General features: G+C 38.5%; 1 protein-coding gene across 2 annotated transcripts; it reads right to left on the bottom strand.

Moving 5' to 3' along the window:
* Positions 1 to 1,890: 1,890 nt before the first annotated feature.
* Positions 1,891 to 4,610, bottom strand: LOC121787538 (probable serine/threonine-protein kinase PIX13). 2 transcript variants are annotated; one of them, XM_042186302.1, is made up of 6 exons: positions 4,242 to 4,610; positions 3,598 to 3,932; positions 3,039 to 3,174; positions 2,801 to 2,943; positions 2,573 to 2,696; positions 1,891 to 2,476 (listed from the first exon to the last, which is right to left on the bottom strand). In XM_042186302.1, the coding sequence occupies exons 1-6, from the start codon at positions 4,318 to 4,320 to the stop codon at positions 2,079 to 2,081; spliced, it is 1,215 nt and encodes a 404-aa protein (XP_042042236.1). In that variant the 5' UTR covers positions 4,321 to 4,610; the 3' UTR covers positions 1,891 to 2,078. The 2 variants fall into 2 exon arrangements, with proteins under 2 accessions (XP_042042236.1, XP_042042237.1); XM_042186303.1 differs by having other exon boundaries at positions 2,801 to 2,937; positions 4,242 to 4,606.
* Positions 4,611 to 14,743: the final 10,133 nt, after the last annotated feature.

Genomic DNA, 14,743 nt, shown 5'->3' with positions numbered 1-14,743 from the left:
ATGTCAGAAGAGTTGAGCACGTTCAAATCCAGCCACACTGAAATATGCATGTCAAATCCAAAGGCGGTAGTCGGCGACCGCCCCTAGGATGAGCGTCGTGTGGATGCCTTTGTGGCCGCTGAAGTCATGCCCTCTCCATGTCGTGGGACAATTATTCGATTGCCAATGCATTCATTCCATGCTGCCAAACATGTCGGGGAAGCCGTGTTGTCTTCGTGAAGAAGAGGCAACTGTTGGCAGTTGTTGGTGGTGGGGCGCCGAAGGTATTCCTCATTGAAAGCTTCGCAAAAGCCGAAGCAAAACTTTTTCAGACATTCTCGTCCAGTGGTTTCCGCCACATGCAAATACTCGTCGAACGTGACGTTTGCCCAATGGCAAGCTGTCAGATGGCGGGCGTACACTTTTGCAAAGTCGCGTCCGGTCATTCTTGCCACCAATATATTTACGATGCACATAAACAAGGTTTTGCGCATGTGGAAACGACGTCAGAAGTAATCCTCCGGGAACCATGGTTCGTCGAAAAAATAATCACGAACGAGCCTTGCGTTGGCTCCCTCCCGATCATGATCGATGTAGCGTCGGGGTCTCCGCGTAGGGTTCGCGGCGGCGGCAAGGTTGGCGTAGTATTATTGGTAATACTCTTATTATTCTTGCTCCGCTTGCACAATCAACCGATTAATTTCATTTCTTCAATTAATGCAAAATAATATGTTTAGATAGAGTTGAGATATTCATATTAATATATATATGCAAACATGAATTGCATTACGTATATTACCACTATGAAACAAAACTAAATTTGATCTAAATATTTGATGTGCATGATCGACAATTATTCCAATGATTAAATATAACGATGAATCATGGTGGCAATTACAAACTTTATGAGCACTGTCATATAAATTATATTGCATCCATGCACAAAAAAATAGTTATGTTTTTTTTTTCGATTCATTTACTAAGTTGGAAGTTCTATCTATTATGGTATGTTTTAAATATATTTTTCTCTCCATTACTCTTTTACTTTATTACTAGTAATTTTTTCCTACAAAATACTTGTATGCATAAAAATAGATGCTACTATGCTATAGTAGGGTCACAACTCACAACTCTCAATCGCTTTTTCACATACGGAAATATGAGATTCAAAATCTATTTCCTTCCATCTGTTCTCTCTCTGAATTGCTTTTTTAATTAGCATAACTATATGTTTAAATTGGCCAGTTTATACATTTTTGTTTTGTGATTTAGAGCATTAGCAGTGGTGCAGATGTCCCGACGGACATCCCTGCGGATATTCCAAAAACACCTCCTTCCATGTCATAAGGACATCCCACTGCGGATGCCACGTCATACGGATATCCCACTGCACAGTGGCGGACATCCCCAAGGACTTCCCACAATAAAAAAAAAAAATTAATGCAATAATCGGGACGTCCGTGGGAGTTAACGCAATGGCGGACGTCCGCACGGACGTCGCGACGGATATCCGCGGAACGCCGCGGAACTCCGGTATCCGCAGCGGATGTCTGTATCCGTGCCTCCCTTGCACAATGACGGACGTCCCACGCGGACTTCCGGCACGCCGGTCGGAATTCCGCCGAGACGGGCGTCTGATGCTCTTAGTATATAATGGAGTATATAACAATAAATACGGTTGACTGAGAAAAAGTTAAAGTGACAATTCCACAAAAATAAAGTTGGTTTCTTTCGGGATTAAGTGGATGGAGGGACATTAATGTTTCCAAAAAGTGGCATCTTAATCTTCTCCAAAAAAGTGGTATATCAATCATGTCATATTATTAGTAATTCCTAAACTACTAACTATTATTCACTTCTATAATCATGCATATATGAAGTCATCAATAAACTAGTAATATAAGTAACAAATTTTAAAAGGGGATAATTAATCCCACAAATGAATAGACTGGCATACTCATAGTATTTCTCAAACACATACATTGATCAAACAAACTTCACAAATTCCTTGGAAAAAGAATGGAGCATTTGTTAAGAGTAACAACTAAAATGCAAAAACACCATATACACTAAAGTGTTAAACCACCTTTGATCATCATCTATCTTCTCGAGTGATGCGATCTGGGCGATTGTTTGTGGTGGAGAGACGAGGAGGCAGAATGCGTCGACCTACTACTCTTGGACACTTTCGGTTTTTCCATGGCTGCAATCTGTTCCAAGACCTCAGCCACCTCTTTCATCGGAGGCCGCTTTCTGGGCTCTTGCTCCAAGCATCGGAGGGTGAGCTGAGCAGCCTGTGCTGCTGCCTTGGACGAATACTGGCCTTGTAGTCGCGCATCCATGATGCTTTTCAGTTTCCGTTTCTGGGAGAGAAGGGGCATCATCCAATCCACCAGGTTCTGCTGTGCCCGTTGCGTGTCAAGGGCTCTCGAGCCTGTCAGCAGCTCCAGCAGCACCACGCCATACCCATACACGTCGCTCTTCACATAAAGATGACCTAATGTTTAAAAAAAAAGCAACTAATCTGATTAGTAGCCAGTACAGGAGAACATACAGAAATACGAAATGTAGGAACGTATGTAAGGGCAGTCACCTGTTGCAATGTATTCGGGTGCAGCGTAGCCATGTGTTCCCATCACCCGGGTTGTGACATGAGAATTCCCTCCAGAAGGCCCCAGTTTCACCAACCCAAAATCCGATATTTTTGCATTGAAACTCTACAAAAGTCCAGAGGTATGTGCATCAGTGTTATGCTAAAGAAGATAGCACAACAAGAAAGAAAGAGAAGGAAATCTTAGTTTAGCACCATAAACAATCTTACCCCGTCAAGAAGAATGTTTGAGGCCTTAAAGTCTCGATAGATACTGTCCGAGGCATGCAGAAAAGCCAGCCCCTTTGCTGCTCCTATCGCTATTTTGAGTCTTATATCCCACGGCAATGGTTCTGTAGAAGCATTTCCTGCGTCTTAAAATAGGCCAGATTAGTAGTCTCATTCGGTCTCTCTCTCTCTCTATATATATATATGTATATATATTGATTTTCAAGTAAAAGCTTCTTACGTCTAAAAAGATGATTTTCGAGGCTTCCCTTCTGCATAAACTCATAGACAAGCAGCATTTCTTTATCTTCCCAACAGTATCCCAAGAGCTTTACCAAGTTGGGATGTGTCAACCTTCCCAAAAAGTTCACTTCTGACTGCATATCCAAGTTCAGAATCTAAGTTCTTGTGATATAACAGAAAAGCTGTAGAATTGGAAAGTCGGGATAACGAAAACATAAATATTATTATGATAGGACAATGTTCCCTATGTGTTCATTACAAGTAAAAGCAGACTAATGCATAAAACATGACAAACTTTCCTTAATCTTGCTTACACCAATCTGCAAACCAACCCAGGCCAACGAAAAATCTAGTACTATCATAGGCCACTTGAAAAACATCCAGCATATTATCTTTCGAATAATCGATAATATACAGATATTATTCCTAGCAACATTCTAGGATTCTGTCGATCCCACATTCCAAAACATACCCTCAAATGCCAAGATTGACACAATTAGATCAATGCCTGGACAGAAAAGAAGCTTATACACATACACACACGACCAACGAGTTACCTGCCATTCTTCAAAGCCCTGCATGCTCTGAGGATTCAACTTCTTGATAGCAACCATCATCCCAGTCCCTTGTTTAGAAGGCTGCAGGCTCTTCTCATCCACCCATCCCTTATACACAGTGCCAAAACCCCCTACTCCCAAAACCATATCAGACTTGAAACTCCTCGTCGCATTCTTCAAATCACTAAAACTGTAAACCTTCAAATTCGGAGTGGGCACTATGTCTCCTGAAACTGCGCGCCCATCGTCACTGAAAGCAGCCGAGAAACGGCTGAGGCCAGCGCTACTGCTCGTTGCAGAATGGCCTACACCGTTGCTGTATTCTCGCGATGTCCCTATACCAAACCATGTTCCCACTTCTCAGTAATACTAATAAACACATAACCCCAGAAAATCTCACCAATACAATCATAAATCATACAACTCACCTCCACTATTGCTGTAATCCCTACATCAAAGATGCAAAATTTAACATAATTACACACCATGTTCTCAAAATTAAACACACAACCCCTCAAAAATTTCACCTTTTACAACTATAAACCTTAGAACTTCTCTTATAAATGAAATCATCCAAACCATTGATTGAATAGCATATCACACAGTTAGTTACAGCTCAAGTTGAAGTGAATTTGAGAAGATACCTGGAGTGGAGGGTATGATAGAGTTGGCAGAGCTAGGGTTCGGATCGGCAGCAGCTTGAAATCCAAAGCAATTCCCCATCAACAAGAGCTAGATTTCCAATTGACAATCAAAGGAAGGGGGGAGAGCTGAGATATTCATACATATGCATATTACATGATGTTTTAGCACAGTTGGAAAGAAAAAGGGGGAGCCTTTGTTGATGGAATGTGAAAAAGATAATTGCTTGGAAATGCGTATGATTTTTCTATAAATATTTTGTGGTGTTTTCTGCTTTACACATATGTTCAATCATGCGCCATTGACATTTCTGCCAGCGGATTTTGCCTACATTTTACAACTCGGCTTCTCTCCCAGTAAATTTTTTCAAGATTGTGTAATCAAAGTTTCATCATTTTTAGAAGTAGGGTGGAAAAGTTGCTTTAAATTTACTCGAAATATCAAATCTTGTGTCAATTTGTAGTCATCAAAACTCGTTATTTAACAACTTAAGTAGGAAAACAGAAAACTGCTTCAACAAATCGAGAAATTTTGCAACTAAAAAGGCGAATCCAATGTTTTACTAACAAATTGAGAAATCGTGAATTATTGTATACAAAATTGATTATTTTTCAAATAAAGAAACATTTAGGTGAATTGATTGTTTGTACTTGGCTCGAAGTGATAATATTTTCAAATTATGAAAGAAATTAAAATTATAATATGCGTGGGTGCAATGCATTCCGGTGGTATTCGGTTTCCTGGATAAAATAATACCAAAATATAATCTAGGATGAAGTTGTGAGATTATTTTAGTCATAGGGGGTTAGGTATGACTAATTATCTCATGATTATCCATTTAGGATTGAGTTGAAGAACTAAATCTCATGAACCAAACGCACTACTAATTTAATCCGGTATACAATCTTACAAACCGAACCCTCCCTCCCTCCCTCCGTATATTAAAAAAAGACAAGGTATCAACGTTTTCTGAAAATTAAAGAAAGAAAAGTCAACCCACAACGTGGGCTTCCTTAACCTCTCTACTCTCTTTTTGTGTGCTAAAAAATGAAATGATTAAGTGATAATTGCGTTAAAATCACAAATTTTGATCGATTCATGATTTTCAAAATTTCAATAAAATTATTTTATAAAGATATTGTAGCTGATTAATTTCACGAACCAAATGTTGAGTCACTCCGGATATTCCGCTAAAATATTAAACTTTTGGTATGTCATAACTTTCAAAATTTGATTAAAAGTTCATAAACTTTTATTTTTCTGTTTTTTCACACGGCAAATTTTCAACTAAACCAAAACTCAAGAGAGATTTTTTTTATTTTATAAAAAATTAACTCCTATATAAAGAAAAGAAGGAAATTACAACTGATGTAGGACTCAAACTCGACACCTTATGCAATAATGTCTAAGTTTCTTGCCGCTAGAACAAAGGCTCTGGACCAAAACTTAAGAGAGATTAGGAGTCTTCAAATTGCTTATATGCGACAAAAATGAATAATTGAGTAAAAAAAAAACATTTTCCAATTCATCTTTCTCTATCACAAAAGCCACTCATTTTCTTTCTTGGAATCTGATGATGATCGATCTCATCATCTTAGACCATGAGCTTATAGCAATGAATCTGTTAAACTATATGATGTTGTTGACTTGTGAATTAGGGATATCAATGTAACCCGAACCCGCGGGCCGGCCCGTATAACCCGATAAAAATACAGGGTTAGAGTTGTAATTTCGCAGCCCGAATTTAAAATCGGGCCATTCGGGCTGACCCGTTCGGGTTGTCGGGTTAGGCGGGCTGACCCGTTCGGGTTACGGGTCGACCCGTCGGGTTGAAGGCTTCTACACAGCGAGCAGTTTTTGTAACGGTCATAACTTTCTCTACAAAGCTCCAATTGAGGCGTGTAATATATCCACGCGAAGCTCTTTCGAAAACGAAGAAAATGATATGTATTAGAGGTTTATCAGACTTCAAAATCGCGAGAAACATTGACTCAGACAAGGCTGCTGCACATCCACATATTTTGTGTACATTTTCTAATCAATTTTCTATCATTTCTCAACAAACATATAAACATACCAAAATATAGAAATATAATCAAAATCATCCAAGACAACCCTCTAAAACCATGCAAAATCCAAATACGTCAACCGACTATATAAGATCACGAAAAAAATCACCATGTGGTTCATGGATTCATAAATACTCGTATATAAAAGCTTTCTTTTAGTATATTTCTAATATAATAGTGCAAAGTGTTTCGACGCCGCTTCGTCATTGAATTATGCGTACTTTGATGATTCTTAAAACAAAGATAAATTATTATTTGACTTATTTACAGCTGGAATAAATTAAATTTGACCAATCATAATCTATACTAATCTAAAGTGACAGTTGAATGAAAAGTCAATATTGCCCTTTTTGGCGGGAAAGTATTAAGCAATTTTATTTGGTCTTTTGGTCATTTATAAATATAGAGAAGAGCAATTTTTTTGACACGTGGGACACTTATGGGCGAGAAAATCGTCTATTGGGACAAAAAGAGCCAGATTTTACTGGGCAAAAATTGGTCCAATGCAGAGAATTGGCTTTTCAAAGAAGACTATACTGCTATACACACACCATCATTTAAATCAGCATCTTTTTTGGGACTAATTTTCTGATCTTTTGACTGCATAGCAGGATTTTGGAATCCGGCGATAGCTCCAACCACAGGCGGCAAGACTGAGGGAAGCGGAGCGGTGGCAGCAAAGCGGCGGCTGGCAGAGAGAAAGTGAGGGCCGGCTACGCAGCAATGCAGGCAGGTCGGCGACGAAGGCGCGGCGCTAAGACGGGCAGAGAGAAATTGAGGGATGTTGAGAGATGCCGGAGATGAGGAGGAAACAGGGCATCGGCAGAAGGAGCGGCGGGGAACGCGGTGGTGGGGGCGGCGCCGATTAGGGAGAGAAACAGAGAGAGCGATAGGCGGCTGCGGGCGTGAAGCTTGCAGGCGAACTAGCGGAAGGAGCGGTGGAGGCGGGGCACGGCGGAACGAGCGGTTCGACGGGAGGTGGTCGGGGCGGCGCCGCCGTCGCCCCCACTCGCTTCAGAAGAGATGATGCTGAGTGAGGCAGCAGGTATATGTTCGGCGCGGAGCAAGTTGTTTCAGGGACTTTGCTTCAACATATGGTAACTGTAATGGAGGCGGAAGTGGTAGTGGCATTGACGGAGAAGAAGAAGGAAGGAGCGGAGCTCAAATGTCTCTATGTTTAGGGTTAAAATATGTTAACTGAATTTTACTACTATTATATAGGTTTAATAAGCTTTTTAGGATTTAATATTGGGTTATTCATTGGCACAAAGTTTAATTTCTTGGGTATAACATATCGGTAATTTTAAAATTATGGCAATGTCAGTTTAAGTGGAGTAATTTCTGTTTTTCCTTTTTCGCTCAATCTTCTCCAACATTTTGCAATTTCTCCACTCCATTATTAATAGTAGAAAATAAAGTTCTGGTATATTTTCAACATCCAAGTTCAGCAAATTACTCCATACGTCTCTAATAGGAATCTCTCCATAGGAGTCTCATTTGATTGTGGCTATCTAAGTGGAATGGAGGGAGTATTTTGTCAGTCATGGTAAATTAAATCGCACTTCTTTTTTTATCAATCAATAAATATTTTACTATTTTGTTTTTATTATTTTTTTGACAAATCTTGTGGATTTGGCAGTTATCAGGTCAACCGATAAATGTAAAAACCCTAACCTAACACGAAATCATCGGATTCTTATGAGGTCCCAACTCAATAACATCGTACATGATCGTGCGGGTTATCGTGTCATACAAAAAAAAAGTCAGCCTATCGTTAGTAACTGTAAGTTAAATATAGTACAATTTAGCTTAACATGTTAACGACCAAAATATGATATGATACAATAAATTTTTTATAATATGAGTCTTTCCTATATTATTTTCTCTCATACTTTTAAATAGATGGACTAGAATCTGCATTTTGTGGACTAATTTTATGATTGCAGTATAGCAGGTTTGGTTCTGCTTGGAATCCGATGACAGCCAGCGGGTAAGGCGACGAGAGAGATGCCGGAGATGAAGGGAAGCGGCGACGTTGCCGCTGTGCAAGATGGGTTACTGCGGCGGCGGTGGTGCAGGAGGGTCGACGGCGGCGGAAGCGGAATAAAGAGAAGGAGAGCCGACGACGGTGGCGGCTGGACTCGCACACCGGCAAGCCCGATACCTGAGAGTTACGAGAGAGAGGGGTTGGTGACCGGCGACGGCGATTGGGTGGCGTGGAGGAGTCCACAAGCCAGTGGCCAAGAGGTGGAACCGCGAGAAGGAGAGGAAGGCATCGACCATGGCAAGTAAGGCAGAGCAGCGCCGCAAGGGAGGAATGCGCGACGGGTAAGGCGGCGCGACAGGCGGGACGAGCGGCGAGGCAGTGTGGAAGGAGAGCCGGCGAGGAAGAAGGAGCGGTGCTCTGGCCGGGGAGATGATGTCCGCCGCCGGTTAAGCAAGAGAAGGAAGGAGGGAGGGAGAGAGAAACTTGAGAGAGATGGAGGCGTCGCATGTTGCATTAGGGTTTTAGAATATTATTAATTTATTGTATATTGTTTGAATTTTTTGTTTAATATTTAGTAGGCTTTTAGTACTTCTTATAAAACTATAATCAATTTATAGTACATCTTTCTTGATTAAATACAGTTTTTAATTTGCATTTTTTATTTATTGAACTTTGTATAATATATATTTTTTAAATAATTTTTTAATAAATAATTAAGTTTATATATAGTTAGAATTGAGTTGACTTTGATTTACTTAAATTTCTATCTTTTAGACTTTCCAAAATTTTGAAATATGTATATATTAAATTTAAATTTGGCTAAACCAAAATAATTATAAAAAGTGAGGTTAAATTAATGTTAATATTAAACAAAGAACAATATTGCATCACGAGAACATTTTTATTAATAAGAACACATGTTATGTGTTAGTTTCGTGATGTTAGATCGTATACTTGATGTTACTTCTACTCCAGAGGGAAAACAAAATTTTGAAGTTTTTTTTACTAAGTAATTAAATTCATAGTATATAGTTAGAATTGAGTTAACTTTGATTACTCATATTTCTCCTTTTAGATTTTTCAAAATATTGGAATATGTAACTATATTATCACAGATTGAAATAAAATTTGGCTAAACCAAATAATAATTAATAAAATACCAAATAATAATGATAAAAAAGCAAAACTAAATTAATATCAATATCAAACCAAGAACAATATTGCATCATACTTAACATTTTTATTAATACGAACGCATACTATACATTATTTTCTTTATATTAGATCGTAAATTTGGTGTTACTTCAACTCAAGATGGACAATAAAATTTTCAAGAATTTTTTAATTTTTCTTAGTTATAACGGACAACGATAGTGGTTACGTTTAACCATAGCAACCCCCGCTATGTTATAGTATAACACAGCAGAGGATTCTCCCCATCTTACACGTGTTTTTATTGAATGTGTATTTGTTATATATCTCTCACAAAACAAAACGTATATTAAATTTAGATGTTTGTGTAGTGTTTTTTTGTCATTTGTCACTTTGTGTGTATTTGTGCATTTTGTATATGCATTTTATTTTTGTGCGTACTAATGTAATAGTTGGGTGAAAGATATAGCCATAAATGGTTTATGGTTTTATATATTCATTTATTTTGTATTTATAATTTTAAACTTTTATGTCCCGTGCATAGCACGGGTGTATTCGGATGAAACATTTATGGAGTAACACCAAATTTTCAAGTGAAACGTTTATGTCCCTTACCAAATTTTATATATTCATTTATTTTGTATTTATAATTTTAAACTTTGATGTCCCGTGCATAGCACGGGTGTATTCGGATGAAACATTTATGGAGTAACACCAAATTTTATTAAATTTAGATGTTTGTGTAGTGTTTTTTTGTCATTTGTCACTTTGTATGTATTTGTGCATTTTGTATATGCATTTTATTTTTGTGCGTACTAATGTAATAGTGGGGGTGAAAGATATAGCCATAAATGGTTTATGGTTTTATATATTCATTTATTTTGTATTTATAATTTTAAACTTTTATGTCCCGTGCATAGCACGGGTGTTAATACTAGTTCAAGAAAACTTAGAGTTACTCCAATTAGCTAGCATCTTGATAATTCACTCTTTAACAATTTAAAATATTTTTGTTACATCTACGATGCACCTCTCACGTTATGAAAATTTTATTTAATTTTCTACGAATTGATTTATGTTTGAATTTTGAAACAAAGTGTTGATTTATGTTTTAAATACATAAACATAAACATACTATTGATAGATATTTTGTAAATAATTATATAATGAATAAGTTATTTAAATTTAAATAACTTAATCTTTTTTAAAAATGTTAAAGAAAATTAAAAATATGTATTTCATTGTTGAATGATTAATTAAAAATATGTATATAATTAAAGAAAATTTAAAATACGTATTATTTTTTGAAAATATTAAAAGAATTAAAAATACGCATTGGCCCGAATAACCCGGCGGGTTAGCCCGAAACCCGAAGGGTTAGGGTTAGGGTCGAACTTTTATAACCCGAAAAAATCATAACCCGAATAGCCCGTACCGGAATGGCCCAACAACCCGAACGGGTTGGCCCGAACCCGAACGGGTTGGCCCGATTGACATCCCTACTTGTGATCACTAGAATTCATTTGGGAAACTAAATTTTTTATGATAGTTAATGAATTATCTTTCCGGATTATAAAGTTCATAAGACAAATAAGAATTAGCCAAAAGCTCCAATGTTAACGACCGTTAGTCCTTAGAGCATCAGGAGTGGCGCAGAATTCCCCGCGGAATTCCCCAAAAACACCTCCTGCCACGTCATAAGGACTTCCCACTGCACTGCCACGTCATAAGGACTTCCCACTGCACAGTGACGGACATCCCCAAGGACTTCCCACAATTTAAAAAACCACAGACTCACAAATTAAACAATTTCTGAAATTAAACAATTTACGGAATTAAAATTTCGACACAAATAGGAAAAAAATTCTATTAAATAAAAAAAAGAAAAGTACATTTCACCAAATTAAAAAAAACATTTCAATAATTAAAAACTACATCAACGACGACCCCTCCGCTACAGTCACGGGCAGTCGTCTCGCCGATGTGGAGGTACTCGTCGAACATATCGGCCGCGCCTCCGTATGCCAGCTGCCTGATTGCGACAGTGCACTTCTGAATCGGCATGTGGCCGGGTTTACCAGCCGCATCCTCCCGCACCCTGAATTACCCGTATCGACGCTCCAAAGCGCCGTATATATAGAAATTTTTTAAAAAAATTAATGCAATAAACGGAAATTCCGCGCGGACGTCCGTGTGAGTCAACGCAATGGCGGACGTCCGCCGGCCCGTTGCGACGGAATTCCGCGGAACTGCGGTGTCCTCGGCGGAATTCCGTATCCGTTCATACCATGCACAATGGCGGACTTCCGCCGCGAAATTCTGCCGGGACGGGCGCCATTGCTGATGTTCTTAATGAAACAAAGTCGTTTCTTACCTCACCAAACAATATGCTGATGTTCTTAATGAAACAAAGTCGTTTCTTACCTCACCAAACAATATTGTTTATACATACGATTGGGCGTTTTGTCTTGAGTTGGCCTTTCCATCCACTACTTCGATATGAATTTAGCAAAAAAATCACAACCATGTGAAAAATTATAAGTGTATGAATCGCCCTCTAAATTTTTAAAATTATGAAACAAACTAGAATTTGATCCAATTATTCCAATGATTAATATAACGATGAATCACGATGGCAATTACAAACTTTATGAGCACCATAAATTATGCATACTCCATCCATACAAAAAAATAATCATTTTTCCATTTTTTGTATGTGGTCCAAACACTAGTTATGATAAGTTTTTCTCTAATGAAATGAGTTTCAATTTCCAATTTAGTAACAACAATTGTCGCCTCGGACCAAAACATTTTTCAAATTTTTGGTTCATATTTTGATTGCCAAACAATGTACAGATTTACCAACAATTACCGACTTACCACAACCTCAACAACTTCGGCTAATAAGTAATATGATTAAAAAGGTTAAATAATACAGGGGTCCTGTTGTGCTGTATAAATATGAAGCAACAAATACAAATACGAAAACAAAATTAAAACATGCATGAAACTAAGAAAAAACACTCTTTTTTTTTAAATTTGGAATAATTGGATGAAGTAGAACACCTTCAGCTAAGGTTTCCCCAATGACCATAGCTCCAACATCGCGTATCTAATTCCAAACAACCAAGTAGGCACGACACACCCCCTAGTTTTCACCACTGAAATACTCTCCGCCTCCGGTCATCACTGCGTGGACAGTCAACCCAATGTTGCAACGGAGGAGATTTAGATATGACCTGAGTGGAGTGTCAACCCAATGTTGCAACGGAAGAGATTTAGAACATCAAGCGCACTAGTTTACCTCTTAATTGCAGAGAAAATCGCGTATATAGGCTACTTGGCCTTTAAAATTACGTAAATGTACCCATTTTGTTATCAATTCCATTTATGGGAAAAACGCCGATGTAGTTGGCGTGTTTATAAGTAAAAACGCCAATAGTATTGGCGTGTCTATACGCAAACACGCCAACGAAGACGGCGTTTTATACTTGTGCCGTATTTTGGGCGTATTCTTTCCAATGATCATTACGTTAAAACACGCCATTGGTGTTGGCGTGTATTATATAAAACAGGCCAATCACATCGGCGTGTTTAAAAGCAAAGACGCCAATAACATCGGCGTGTTTAACCGAAAAACGCCAATTTGAGTGGCGTGTTTTAACAGACTGATATTACAGCAGCCTCCACCCCCAAATCGCGAAAACATCACAGCAGCCTCACACTTTGCGATTTTTCTCCAAGCAGCGCCAATCTCCGCGAATTCGCCCTCCTCTCCGTGATTTCGCCCTCCATTCATCAATCGGTGCTATTCTTCCCCAGATTCATATATTTTTTTCGGTTAGTATGCTTATCTTTTATATTATTAGAGTAATTGTTGGATAGTTAGCTAGGGTTTGTAATGGGTTGTGAATTGAGTTGAAATATTATGCATTTTGGATTGTTTGAATGACATTAGTGATGATTATTATGTTGGATTATTTGGATTTAAGTGAATTTATATATAAAATTGATTATAAACCTAAACCCTAGGGTTGTTATAGCAAAAAAATTGGGCAAATTGATTTGGTTTATGTGGGTTTTGGTTGATGTATATTGTTAGGCTGAGCAATTTGAAATTGGACAAATTGAAATTGTTAGGTTGGACAAATTTGTAATTGAAATTGTCAATTTTGTGTAGATGAATTGTGTTATGATTTTGGATGTGAAATGTTGTGTAGGTGAATTTGTGTATTGTATGTAATTATTGAAATGATTTATGTTTGGTAAATGTTAAATTTGGATTATGAATGCTGTGTAGGTAAATTATGGCATCATCTTCGACTTCTGCTCGTCGGCTTGCGTGTGGTCCTGCGGATCCTTCTGTACTGTATCTTCAGAGACAACACGTCTCTAATAACATATGGGCAGGAGTTCCATCCGAATACGTACGCTGCCGACGATATGAAGGAATAATTTGGAATGTTCCCATACATCACCGTGTTTTGGCACTAGTGGACCAGATGGGGTTCGGCGGTTTATTGAGGTGTGGTCAGCCAAAGGAAATTGACCACCATCTGATCACCGCTTTGATTGAACGTTGGAGGCCAGAGACTCACACGTTTCACTTCCCAGTCGGTGAAACGACTGTAACATTGGAAGACGTGGAGGTTTTATGGGGCCTGAAAGTTGATGGAGAGGCTGTGACGGGTTACATCCCCCCGACACAACTGGGATATTGGCAGGACAGGTGTTTGGATTTTCTAGGATTCATACCGGACTCATCCGAGTTGAAGGAAATGGCTTTTAAGCAGACAAGCTTATCGAGTCAATTGAGGAATGAGCTGAATGATGAGCACGAACACAACATATATGCTCAGTACTGTCTGCTATTACATGGTGGTCTGATGATCCCGAATGCCACCGGAAATAAAATTCCGTTCTTCTACCTGCAATTTTTCATGGATATAGAACGGTGTTCTACCTATAGCTGGGGTGGTGCGACGCTTGCTTGCTTGTACCACAATTTGTGTGAAGCTGCCGTTGCTAAGAGGACGGATGTCGGGGGAGCCTTAACTCTATTACAGCTGTGGGCTTGGGAGAGAATCCCAAATATTAGACCGAGGATGCTAGATCCCGTGCATACAGACTATCTACCATTTGCAAGCGCGTAAGTTGTTCACAAATTCATTTTTTAAGCTTTATGTTCATCAATTTTCGTGTTATTCGCTCATAATTTACATTTTGTAGATGGATTGGTCCGGCGTCATATGTAAAAGCACACGGACATTGTATTGAAAATTTTTGAGATCAGTTC

This window comes from Salvia splendens, chromosome 22, assembly GCF_004379255.2.
Source record: "Salvia splendens isolate huo1 chromosome 22, SspV2, whole genome shotgun sequence".
NCBI lineage: Eukaryota > Viridiplantae > Streptophyta > Magnoliopsida > Lamiales > Lamiaceae > Salvia > Salvia splendens.
The sequence above is the reverse complement of the archived record's forward strand: the minus strand, read 5'-3'. Positions and strand labels throughout refer to the sequence as shown.